This window comes from Prinia subflava, chromosome 11, assembly GCF_021018805.1.
Source record: "Prinia subflava isolate CZ2003 ecotype Zambia chromosome 11, Cam_Psub_1.2, whole genome shotgun sequence".
NCBI classification, from domain to species: domain Eukaryota; kingdom Metazoa; phylum Chordata; class Aves; order Passeriformes; family Cisticolidae; genus Prinia; species Prinia subflava.
In genome coordinates this window covers 25290138-25302452 of record NC_086257.1, presented here as the reverse complement: position 1 = coordinate 25302452, position 12315 = coordinate 25290138, and the positions used below count along the sequence as shown (strand labels likewise).

Sequence of the window (12315 nt, the reverse complement as noted above, 5' to 3'; positions counted from 1 at the left end):
AGTCTCATCTTTGTACAGGAGCAGCTTGATACAGCCTGAAAATCCATAGGGCTGGAGAATTACTATTTTGGTTTGGATCCTTGTGTCCTTAATGCAGAGCAATAGATACAGTAGGGCCTTGAAGACATTAGTTTAACCTGTCTGGACAGCTAATTGACTTTGTAATGCTGGTTGAATTAAGAGAGTTGGTATTTTATCACGTACCCATTTTCAATATGTCTGTCTGATTCTTGGATCTCATAGGAATCCGTCAACTGCATTCTACCAAGCGTTCCATTTCAACAAGTTACACGAGTCAAAGACCACCGGGGATAGGTATGGATGCTTGAGTATGGAATGCATACATGCTGAGGTATGCATGAGCTGCTTTGCTCTGTGCGAGTTTGTGTGTGTTTGCACACATTGTTTGTGTTTGCACAGAACTGCTGTCTGTGTTCAGAACTCCATATTGGGCTTCTGCAGTTTGAAGAGGTGAAAGTGAAGTATTTGTTCTGAAACATGGAACTAAACTCTAAAATATGACGTGACTTTTTTTTTTCCTTCCTCCTTCCATTATGCATATGTCATACATGATGTGTAAGCTCTGAGTTTAATGCTAGTCAGCTCCTAGCTGACCTTTGCCAAAATATAAATATTTCCTTTTTGCAAAAGAGGAAACTTTTTGGCATTGAGTTCTGTATCAGAAAACACACCTTGAAAATACTACATTTAAACACAATTTTGACAAAGTTAAGGTATTTCTATCTTTAAACCAGGAAAATAAGCTTTCTGGCTTATTTTCATTCTGGTCAAGTATTGCTGGATGGGGAACATAGGTGAACTGCGACAAGGGCAAAGTAAATCTCCAAAGTTAGCATTGAACTCATGGTGAGAAACTGCAGTGAAGTGCAACAGTCTTATCTGGCATGGATAGGACTTGAGAGAGGTGCATTACTAATTCATCAGTAGCTGCAAACTGTTTCTTTCCTGTGCTTTAATGATTTTGAGGTGTGTGGTTTTTTTTGTCAGCATTAAGTCAAAGTCCTAGTGATGTGATTTAATGCTTTGTGCTGCTCTGGCTTGTCAAAACTTCCGCTTAACAAGCTGTGTAGAATGTAAATTTTGTTTGGCTGTTGAAGTATTGATAACCATTTCATCACTGTCCTGGCTGTATTTGACTTGAAAGGCTTCTCAACTTGCACAGCTCAACTGAACCTTTTAAAGTCTGCTTGGCAACAGTTTGTATACTGCACAATGATGGAGGTTATAAGTAATGCTAAGTGTCCTGCTCTTTTTAAAAAATTATTTTGTATTGCTGGGCTGCTGACATTAAGCTCAGTTTCAAAGCATATCTTCCTTTTTCAGCAGAAAGTTGGACAAATTTATCTTCTTGCTTTAAGCTCTGGATGATGCTACTTCTCTGTATTTATGGAACAGCGTTGGTATTTAGGTTTCAAGGACTTTGTTATTTCACTGGAACAAACTTCAGGGCTTAGAATACACGTTTGGTTTGTAGACCAAAAGGTCACTTTGTGTTCTAGCCTTTAGCTGTTTCCCTACTTTCGTGCCTCAAAATAAGTCTTAAGATGAGGAAACTAATTCAAAAAACCCTAAAATAATGAACTATTAAGATGGAGGCTTCACAAATCTGAGGTTTATGTACAATGTCTGAAGCAAATGCTGGAAATGTGGAATATAGAAGAACATTAAATTCAGGTAGAAGAATGTAAATGGTTGCCTTTAAAATAACCTTGCATCTTTGCTGGTGAACTCTTTGTGGTAAAAACAAGCATTTGTGAGAACACAGAGTGAAATTCATCAGGATTGATGCATGTTTTAAACAAAATCATTCTCATTCTAAAGCCTTTGACAGGATTTTGCAGGTTTTGCATTTGTACTGCAGTTATTGGATTTTAAGATCACATTAGGCAGCTTTCCTTTGCTGGATGACTGAAACTGAGAAGCTTTCATCTATAGACTTCCAGTAGAAGCTAGTGGGGGGAATGCCAGGGGCAGCAGTGAGCAGTGCAGCTGGTCGTGGGAGCCCTCGCAGGATGGAGCTGGGCACGACACAGCAGGGGCTGGAACAACAGCGTGGTGTGGGGCTTCCTTTTGTCCTCTCTGGTTTGGGAAAGAAAAATCACTGCTGTAAAAGCAATAAGCCCGTGTGACTTCCTCAGAATCCCTTTGTTTGCCCATCACAAAATGGGGGGGTTGACACACTGCAGAGCACCAGGACTGTGAGTCTGCTGGCAGTGAACTCTTAATTACATTTTGCAGCTCTTTCAGAAGTACTTTGTAAACTGAGGGGCTTAACGTAAGATACCTTGGTGTGAACAGAAAATCTTTTGGTGTAATTCTAGTATTTTTTCTAACAAATATGGATTATTCCCCTATCAGTAGCTGTCTCTGGGGACCTGCTGAAGTCAGCAGAGTTAGCTGCATGATACTTCAATAGAGAACAAGAGATTGCTGAATTGCTCCAGAGAATAGAAACTGTTTTATTTTTCACCAACACACTGTGGCAGGAAGAGTGCTGGTGACACTCAAACCAGTAAGTGTTAGGGAGGTGCTGGTTCTTACTGACACATTAGCAGAGATGCTTGCACAGGTCTTGCTGAAGGCACAAGTCTCGTGTTGGTCTTTTCAACTGATGTGGTTTAAGAAAGGGAATAGTGGCTTCTTGGAATATTCATGTGAGTCTGGGTGATTGCTCTTCTGGGCCTGGGCTGTCTTTGCACAGTAAAGGTGCCATACTAGACATTATTGGTAAACTTAAATTGAAAGTAGTAGGATTTATATTTCCACTGCATTTATGTGTGAAGCATTAAACCTTCACAGTACAAATTAACTCATAAAATGTGTGTGGGAACTCCTGAGATGGTGAATTCGCTGCCTCTGGTTATCACACATTCTCATATGGCTTTGACATAGAAAAATAATGAAAGTCTGCAGTACTCACACAGGTCCTCTTTCTGGGCTGGATAGGTGATTGGATTGGGATGCTATCATTATAAAATCTCTTTATGATGGAGGCTAATTAAATAGGCATTAACTCTTCCAGTAACAGAAAAGATTTCTCTGGGTAGACTGAATAGCTCAATCAGTGGTAAGACAGTAGCTAATAAATGAGTAAACAGTGTGGGGAAAGAATAAATTACCACTTTAGCTCACTTGTAAGCAAAACAAGTGGGAACACTCCAGGATATCTTAGTGGTGTTTACAGAAAGGTTGTTTCATAATTTGGTTTGAAGAAGTAACAGCAGAAGGAAGTGAGGTGATCACTTGACTTGGGGATGTCTGTCAGACTGTTGGTAACACCTTTCCCACTTAAAGTGACTTAAAAGGCTGCACATGTGGTGCTTTCCAGGGGGATTTGTCTTGCAGGGCCTGTTGGACAGAGCATTGGTGTCCTATGTGCTCTGCCATGTAGCATCACCTGTGAGATGTGATAGATTCTATGTATCTAAAAAGCAAGAAAACTCCTGCATTATGACAGTCTTGTGGGGGATAAGTTGGTGTGAAGAAATTCCTTAGGATAGTAGTATACAGATAATCATTAATACAGCTGAACACAGAACGTTTTTTGTTACTGACTGAAAAGCTTCAGAATTAGCTAACATAATCCAGTCAGTAGAATTTCGGTCTCATTTAGGTGTGAAACACTATGACTGTGCCAAAGTGGGCTCTGTACAACTCACTCCTAATGTATCCAGCATTGGCATAAAATACGCGTATGACTGAAGTCCGTGAAATATTTAAAAATTAACTGCAGTGCTTTTTTAAAGCATACAGGATGAATTAGGCGGCAAATACCTTTGAAGTTTGATTCTTAGTCTTTTTTACCTAGATTTTGAAGTGAATTTTGAAGTTCAGAGCATGTGTCTTGGAAGGATGATAGTTGTATGGGTGAAAACACCACACTGAGTGCAGTAGCACTTGTTGGATTAATAGTTGAAATGGATCTTATTACCCATGAATATGAGGTGATGTTGAAGGTTAAATTTTCCTGTGGCCATTAACAAGTTAACATTAAGACATTAACCTTTTTTGTATGAGAAGCAGAAAAGGCCTTGGTGTTGTGCAAGCAAGTGCTTCTCAGCAATAACAAGTGCCATTTTCTGTGCAAATCCGAAGCACAACCCCTTACCTCCTACAATGGAGAAATAACTCTACCCCAGCCCACAGCAGCACATTATATGCCCTTTATTCCACACTGTTTACCTCATGCTCAGGTCACACACTATCCAACACAGCCTCCTTAACCACCACCACCCCTTCCCATCCTTTGCCCTGATACATAGGTGTCATTCCTGTAGTCTGTGCACCAGGCCTGGAAATTGTCCACAGATGTCCACTGAGATGGTTTAGTCTGTGATTTTGGGCTCCATCTCTCATGGTGGTCACTCAGGACAGGAGAGGTATGTGTGGTGCATGGAGCTATTGGAGACCAAAGCTGAGTCAGGTTGGGTCCTGCAGCCTTCCTCGCTGTGGTCTTCACCACACACTGCAGGGCAGTCACACACTGTGCCCTGCTCTAGCATAAGCACCCACAGAGAGAGTCCTGATTGAACTTCTCCAGTCTGGGTCCTTCCCACAGGGTAAATCTTTCAGGAGCAGCTCCTTCAGATCCTTCCAGCACACCTGCTCCAGTGTGGACTCCTCCTTCCATCGGGCCACAGGCTGTGCCAGGAGCCTGTTGCAGTGCAGATGTCCCAGGACAGCACGGCCTCCTCCAGGGACCCTCCTGCTCCCCTGCTGGGGTTCCCATGGACTGTGGCTCGGTCTCTGCTGCCCCTGGACTCATCCACAGGTCACAATCCTTCTGCAGCTCCAGCCTGCCCGGTGTGGCAGCGCTGCCCTGGGCACCTGCCAGCCCAGGCACATGGTAGTGGCTGTTATCAGGTGTTCCAGGCACAGCAGTGAGGTGATAAGAGCAATGTGGCAGCAGTGAGAGCAAAATGTGGCCACTAACCAGCACTGGGCTCTAACAGACTCAGGCCAGCAAGCCCATGGCCGGCACAGGAGCTTCCAGGCAGTAGCTGCACAGGACGAGCAGCTATCCATTCAATCTAGAACATTCAGTCAAGTCTGTCCTTATCTCAAACCCTTCCAGCCCCATGTTGGGTGCCAAAAAGGGCTGTCTTGGTTTCATCCTGCCGGCTCTAAGCTCATGCAGCTGCTCATTCAGCTCCCCCTCCTTCCAAAAGAGGAAAAGTGAGACAACTTGTCAGTTGAGGTAAAGACAATTGAATAGGTAAAGCAAAAGCCACTGAGATTTTTTTTTTAAGCTTTTGGATTAAGGATTTCTCTGACAAAATGGAGTTTTGTCTACCTGGTGTTTAAGGTAGGAAAACGCTGGGTGTACCATCCATCTCTGGGAATGACAAACTGTGCTTGGGGGGGTCTTTGATGTTTTTTCTGACAGTAAATCTTGCTGTGTACCTTGTGAGCTTCAGTGTGATCTTGGTGTACCAATACAACATCTTTTTGGGTACAGCCTTCATTGACATGAACCTTAACTGGGAAGTCCAAGTCAAAATGAAGTGTGCCCTCTTCAGTCTGTCTGTTTGATACTTGGTGGGCTGCAGAGGCTCAGTGTGGGCTGGGGGTTTTACTGTTAAAAACAAATATTACATGCCTAATGCACCCCTTCATCTGCCCTATGGTACTTGTTGTGGATTTTTTTTCAGTTTTGACAATAATTGTAGACTTCTGTAGCTCTTGGAGCAATCAGTAATCAGTCTTTTTTTACAAGAGCTAAATGGTGTATTTCCTCTTCTGATTCCAGGATTTGCAATTTGAGGCATTGGCTCTACAGTGGATGGTGCGCTCACAGAATGTGTCAGACTCTCTCTCCATTCAGTCATCCAAAAAGGCTTATTTAAGAGACTTTTTTGGTTTCTTCCCGGCCTTTTCATAAGGACTTGCTTGTATTTATAAATGTCATTCTGCAGCCATGGGATAAAATATTCTTATGCAAACTGGAAATTGATGTCAAGCGTTTAGGATTTGAGAAAAGTACAAAATTTTAAGATCTAACAGCACATTTGGAGTTTCCCATGAGAGTAGCTGTCACTGGAGGGCTCTGCTCATGAATGTCCCACAGGAGCTGCTTAGTGTTTGGGAGCACTGTCAGATGAATAAAAACAAAATCATATGGGAATTGTGCTACCATAACATCTAATTTTCATCTGCTTTTAGAAAGTGACGTGAAGTGTAGTCAGCTTTAAGGTTTTATCGTGATGGGGAGCTGAGGCACCCTCTGTTGGTGTGGAGCTTCTCCTGGGTGTGTGTGGTCCCAGCCTCTGCCTGCTGAAGTTGGGATGGTGCTGGGATGTGTGCAGGGAGCACAGCTCGAATCCAGGCTCAGCATTTCAGTCTTGGATGAGGGCAGCAAGAACATTACAGAATAGTGTATAAGCTACTTAGAGCTTCCAGCGCTGTCCCGTGTGGGGTGTGGATGGTAAAGCAGTGGTTTCTCGAGCTCATTCCATCACACTGCAAGGAGGGACAATTCCTGCACCCACCCAGCAGGGAGAGGGGAGCTCAGAGCACAAAGTACACACGGGAAGGATGCCTCTGCAGCACGCCGTGCAGGTGCAGCTCTTTGGGAGGCTGAGGGAGGGCTGCCTGTCTTTCTCATGGAACTGCTTGAATGCCTTTACTTGGAGTGATGTAGTGGAGTTTATTTTTTTAAATAATCACACTACAGAATAGCTGAAACAGGGATGGAAGAACAAAGTCCCAATCTCAAGTTTGACTAGATGGGTATTGACAAAAATTGTGATTGTGCGGCAAAGAGGGGAAGTAGGTCCCACTGCCAAGTGTGGTGTTTGCTTTAATTGTCCTCCTCTTGTTGTTACCTCTTAGAGCCACCTCATCTGACTTGTAGAGTGGTGTCCATGAAGGACTGTGAGAGGACATGGAGTCTTGGGGTTTTGTGGTTCACGAACATGGATACTTCTGGCCATGCCAGATGAGTCTGATGCATGTTAATTCACCATGGAAAGGAATACTTCCCTTGGCATGAGTTAAAAATAGCTTATATCCTGAGGAGGTTTAGGGTTTGAGAGAGACTTAGAAGACATAAAGCAACTGGAACAGTTTTCGTCTTAAGTGGATGTTCAGCACTTTTGGTTTGGGTTTCAAGATTGGCTCCCTAGAAAGAGAGGCTGTTACTCACTCAGTCTGCAAACTTGATGCCCTCTGCTTGTGAAAGCCCAGTGCTGGCACTGACGGTTCTGTGGGAGGCCTTAAAATTAACTTCTCTGACCAGTGTCACTCTTCAGGAGCTGAGCCGTGTTTCACATCTGTGACTGGTACTGCTGAGCACATCGCCATACTCTTTGTAAAAAGCCTTGAGTGTTTTTTCCTTAAAACTTGGTTTTGGTGAGTTGCACAATTCCAGTGAGGCGAGTTTCCAGCATGACTGCAACCCTTGCATTTTCCCCATGTTAACTCTGCTAAACGTGGCTGCACACTGCTGATAGCCATGCCCGTGGCTGGCTGCGTTATCAGCAGCGCTCACTGCTGGGGCTGTCACAGCCCAGGAGCCGCGGTCTGCGCCAGGCCGGAGCTGGGTGGGAAACGGGACCCCTGAGAGCCGGCTGGGAGGGGACAGGGCTGCCCTGGGCAGAGCTGCAGCTCCTCTGGATGGAGAAACCAGTCTGTGGGAGAGCAGGGACAGCCCGGCCTGCCGGAATCCCGGCTCCAGAGCTGAAGGGAGGGACTGGCTTGTGTGCCTGTGGCATCACTTGGAAACAGACCCTAGTTGTTAAGGGCTGGATTCTGTCACACAGGATTCACAGATGCAGTTTGGGATCTTGTTGGCACAGTAAATACACATCCTTGCAGTGTACTGAGGTGTGCTGGTGGACGTTCCACACCAGTGTGGAACACGCCTGGCCCCAGCTGTGACCCACGGCCGTGTTTGTCAGCTGTCAGACAGGAGCCAGGGAGTGGCCACGGGGCTCAGGGCTCTGGTCCTGTCTTGCCCTCCTGCTGGTTGCTGCCACAGGCTGCAGGGGCAGTGCTGAGCCAGGAGTGCCTTACCTGGAAGGTGGACTTGTGTGAATCCAGAGAAAAAGTATTATAACAGGATTTTTTTCTTCATTGCTTTACAAAAACAGTTTAGAAGAAGTAAAGCTCGTGGTAGGAATCCCATGAATTCTTTTTTTCCTCAGTGAAGAAAGCTGGAAGATGAGGCCAGGAATCAAAGCAGTTGGTTTAGTGTTTATTCTAATGCATTTTTATGGTTCTGGGTGTTATAAGCTCAGTATGAGAAGGTATAAACTGAAGGAGCAGTATTTCTTGTGAGTCACAACTGTACTGGGCAGCTGGGTAGGGTGAGGGGTGGGAGGGACACGGGACACCCTCTGTGAGTGCGTACTGAATTCTTGACTCTAGGCTTCAGCCTTCCAGTGACAGAATGATCCAGGAGTCCTGTTGGTGCATATTTTTACCTGAGTGATACAATAACACTTTTCTCATTGTATTTACAGTGCGTCTGGTGCAAGCGTTGTTGCCATTGACAACAAAATAGAACAGGCAATGGTAAGTAAAATATAAGTTGTTATTTCTAGTAGGATTGATGTGGCTCATCACTGAGCATAAGTTTCCTTGTGCTGTATTGTGTTCCTGTGAGACTGTGATATCCCTCCAGGTGGGTTAGACTGAGAACATCAACTGAAAAATTTTCTTTATCAACTATGAATGACCACAAACCATTATTGCTTTTACTGTTGGCCCAGAAATGTTTTTCAGTTAATTTTCTTACAAATGACTGTGAACAAGGTCATTGAACTTGAAGGAATGCTGAAAACATAGTGCATATTTCAGTCTGTTACTCTAGCCAGGTTCATTTCTAGTTTTTCTGAAGGGTCAGGTATGCCATCCTTAACATGCTGCTCAGCTTCAGTTAGAGCAGTTGGATTTTTGCTTTTGATGATGTAAAAGCTTTCTTATTGATTTGGTTCTCACACACCTCAGTGACTGGGCCTGTGTACCAAAGATCCATAGCCCAGGTCACAGCATCAGAGCTGCTGCTTTCCTTCTGAGGAGCTGGGCTGTCATTCTCATCCTTGGCTTCCACATAACTGAGGTGCCTGGAGTCCTGGGGACAAAGCTTCACAAAAGGGCTGGGTTGTTTGTGCCCAGAGGCTGATTTATTAATAGATTTTGGTGATGAATGCTTTGTTTTTCCAGGCTTACTGCAGTGCAAGCAGTTAGTCCTGGGCTGGGGTGAGGGAAACCGTTCTTTCCCTGGTGTAACTGTCCACTTGTTGCTTGCAGGATCTAGTGAAAAGCCATTTGATGTATGCAGTGAGAGAAGAAGTGGAAGTCCTGAAGGAACAAATAAAAGAATTAGTTGAAAGAAACTCTTTACTTGAACGGGAAAATGCACTGTTGAAATCCCTTTCCAACAACGATCAGTTATCGCAGCTGTCCAGCCAGCAGGCCCCCGGCGGCGGCTCGCAGCCGCCGCAGCCCAACGTGTCCTCGGCGTGAGCCCCGTCCCGCCGCGCTCCCGCCGCCCGCAGCGCTTCTGTGTGTTTGGCCTTCTCAGTATTAGACAATCGTCCTCCCGCAGCTGCCCCGCCGCCCCGGGAGGGTCCCCACGTCCTCGCTGCACACGGGAGGTGGCGGAGGAGGCCCTGGAGCCTGGGATCCTGACTGGGCTCCAGGGGGAGCTCTGTTAGAGCTTGGGTGGCTCTCTGAGGTTCCCATTGCTCCGGGGTTGCTTTGAGCCTTGGTGTCTGGTAAGGAGCAACAATTCCTCTTCAGAGCCACTGTTCTTTTCATATAAGTAACATTTGCCTATGTTAGTTTCATTTATTTGTTTTATTTATTACAGGGCTGCTATTTTCATAATGTACGTGAACAATGTCACAGAACTTTTGAATTTTTTTTTAATAAATGTCTGTATGGGTAAAATGATAGATGGGATTGCGTTAATAGATACGATGTCTAGGCAATAATTGAACAAAGAATCCTGGCATATTTCTAACACTAATGGCAATTGACCTTTGGTATTTATTTACGGTAGTAAAGATCCAGCTTGAATGTAAATTTTGTATAGAGTGTAAGTATGAAGACCATAGTGCATCTGTACAGGTAGTCACCAGTCCTTGTGATATAATAAATAAGTGATGGGCTATTTTGATGAAGAAAACTTTGCTCATTTCTGTTTCTACTTTCTAATAGAGAGAAAGGGGCCATGATTCCTCTGCTTTTTGACATTTCGTTTTTGGTTTGGTTTTTTAGGTGGGAATAAAAAGCTGTGAAATTGTTCAACCTACTTTGTAACCAAAGAAGCAAAGCTGTGTAATTGAGTTGGTTGTTGGTTTTTTGTTTTGGTTTGGTTTTTCTTTTTTTTTTTTTTATTTTATAATGCACATTCTTTATGTATTTTTTATTTAGTGTTTTCCTCATTCACAACTTTCTTTGCTGTCTCGCATGATTGCATGACCTGTAATCTTTGAACCACTTCCGTACCTCATGTTTTTATCCAGCACTCTTAGTGTAATATGTACTAGTCTGTGAACAATGTCAATAAAGAGAAAGAACAGCTGGTGTTGGTGGAGCTAAGCTAGTGTGTTAGGCACTAGTTGTTAAAACAAATGAATGAAGTGAGCCATCTTTTGTTCATTTAAAATGGTGTTTTGAATTTCGTATGCAGAAAACGTTTTGTTACATTGCAGATTTAATGTATTTAATAAATGCAACATGCAGATTAAATGCAGTGTATACTGAGTATTTAAATTAAAAATGTACATTTCATAAATACAGTTTCAAGAAAGACCATCATTTGTGTAAACTAATGCAGTGTGTCAAATTGATGTACAAATATATATATATATTTTAACACATTTTCTGAAATTAAACCAGTTTTGTTGACATTTTTGGCTGTAGATGTTGTTGCAGTATAATTAAATTCAGAAGCTCTTTTCTGAACAAAGTGAAGAAATACAGTGTCAGTGAGGCAGTAACAGACCAGTGCAGGGTTACCACTTCTCATGCAACAGACTTGTTTCTTCTCTTGGGAGGAGAAGCAGCTTCTGATGCTGTCAGTGGCAGCCTTAGGGGTTTGGGTTTGCACTGACAGCTCTAAATAAACATCTGTGCCTGCTGAGTCACTGCTGTGAATGTGCTTCAGTACCTTAGCACATCTAACTTGAGCCCTTCGCAGTCTAACTCTGCCCAGCTTTATGTCTAAGGTAAACCAGAAGAAACACTGGGGACTGCCAAGTTTTGGTGTGTTCAGATCTCAAAGAAGTGTCCATGGCCTGGAAACTGAGAAGCATCTCCTCCTCCTGGTAAGCATCAGTTCAGCACAGTTCAAACAAACCACGAGTTGTGTGCTTATTAAAAAGTTCTTGCTGAAATAACACCAAAATAATCTTTCCATTAGGTGTGGATTGGTGTTTTCTGCCTGCTGCACCCCTGTGCTGTGAGCACAGCTGTGAGAGTTTAATGCACACAGATTAGAAAGCAAAATATTCCAGTAGCTATGTGTGTTTCCTCTCCAGTGTGATCAGTGGGGGCTCCAGCTGTACAGTGAGGATGATGCTAGTAAAGTAAGAAAAAAGCGACAAACCAGGTCTTCTGGGAACAAGAGTCCCTCAGGTGAGTAGTTGATTAAAACATCTATGGAAGTTCACTTTTGAGTGAAACAGAACAGAGCCATCTGCCCTTGACTCGGGTGGTCACTGTTTTCCTGCTGGGAGCAGAGGAGCACTGAGCTCTGCTGCCCTCGGAGTGCCTGCTCCGCTGTGAGTGAGGGGTGAGACAGGGACGGGCACATCCTTCACACCGCGGCGCTGCACAGACGCTTTCTCCAAAAAGCATTTAGTAAATCGGAAAAAGGGGTGAAACAAAGATTGAACTGATCCTGTTAGCCTTTGCTTTGCTCTGCTCCTGTCAGGTTTGCTTTTGGGGTGTTTGTGTTTAGTTTTCTCCTAGAGATAAGTTGTATTCGGCTCTGGACAGCAGCTCGGCTTGTGAGAGCACTGTGAACTGGCAGGAAGGGTCTGGGAGTGCTGCGGGTACTTCTCGAGAGGCAGCCTGAGGAAAGGAACAGCAGTTCTCTCAGTGAGACCGCCGTGGTGCTAGTAGCTGTGTGCCAGCAGGTGGCAGAGAGCCTCGGTGGCGAGCGGCTGCTGCTGCCCCGGTGCTGCCCCGGTGCTGCCCCGGTGCTGCCCCGGTGCTGCCCCGCGTGTGCCGCTCCCGCCGCTGCTCCCGGCACACGCGGCTGCCGCGGGAGCGCCGCGCTCGGGGCTGCCTGGGTGGGGCGGCCGGCGCTGGGAGCCGGCGCTCCAGACCAGCTGCGGGTGC

The 12315-nt window shown here is 44.7% G+C and overlaps 1 protein-coding gene across 4 annotated transcripts in view; it reads left to right on the top strand.

Moving 5' to 3' along the window:
* The window catches only part of TSC22D2 (TSC22 domain family member 2), a 79244-nt gene extending 68364 nt beyond the window's left edge, over positions 1-10880 (top strand). Inside the window, exons 2-4 of one of the 4 annotated variants that reach the window (XM_063408551.1) lie at positions 244-315; positions 8484-8535; positions 9274-10880. In XM_063408551.1, the coding sequence (XP_063264621.1) occupies positions 244-315; positions 8484-8535; positions 9274-9489 (340 nt within the window). In that variant the 3' untranslated portion in view covers positions 9490-10880. Of the gene's footprint in view, positions 1-243; positions 353-8483; positions 8536-9273 lie in introns of all 4 variants that reach the window. The other 3 variants (XM_063408553.1, XR_010081606.1, XM_063408552.1) reach the window with 3 other exon arrangements.
* The last annotated feature ends 1435 nt before the right edge of the window (positions 10881-12315 follow it).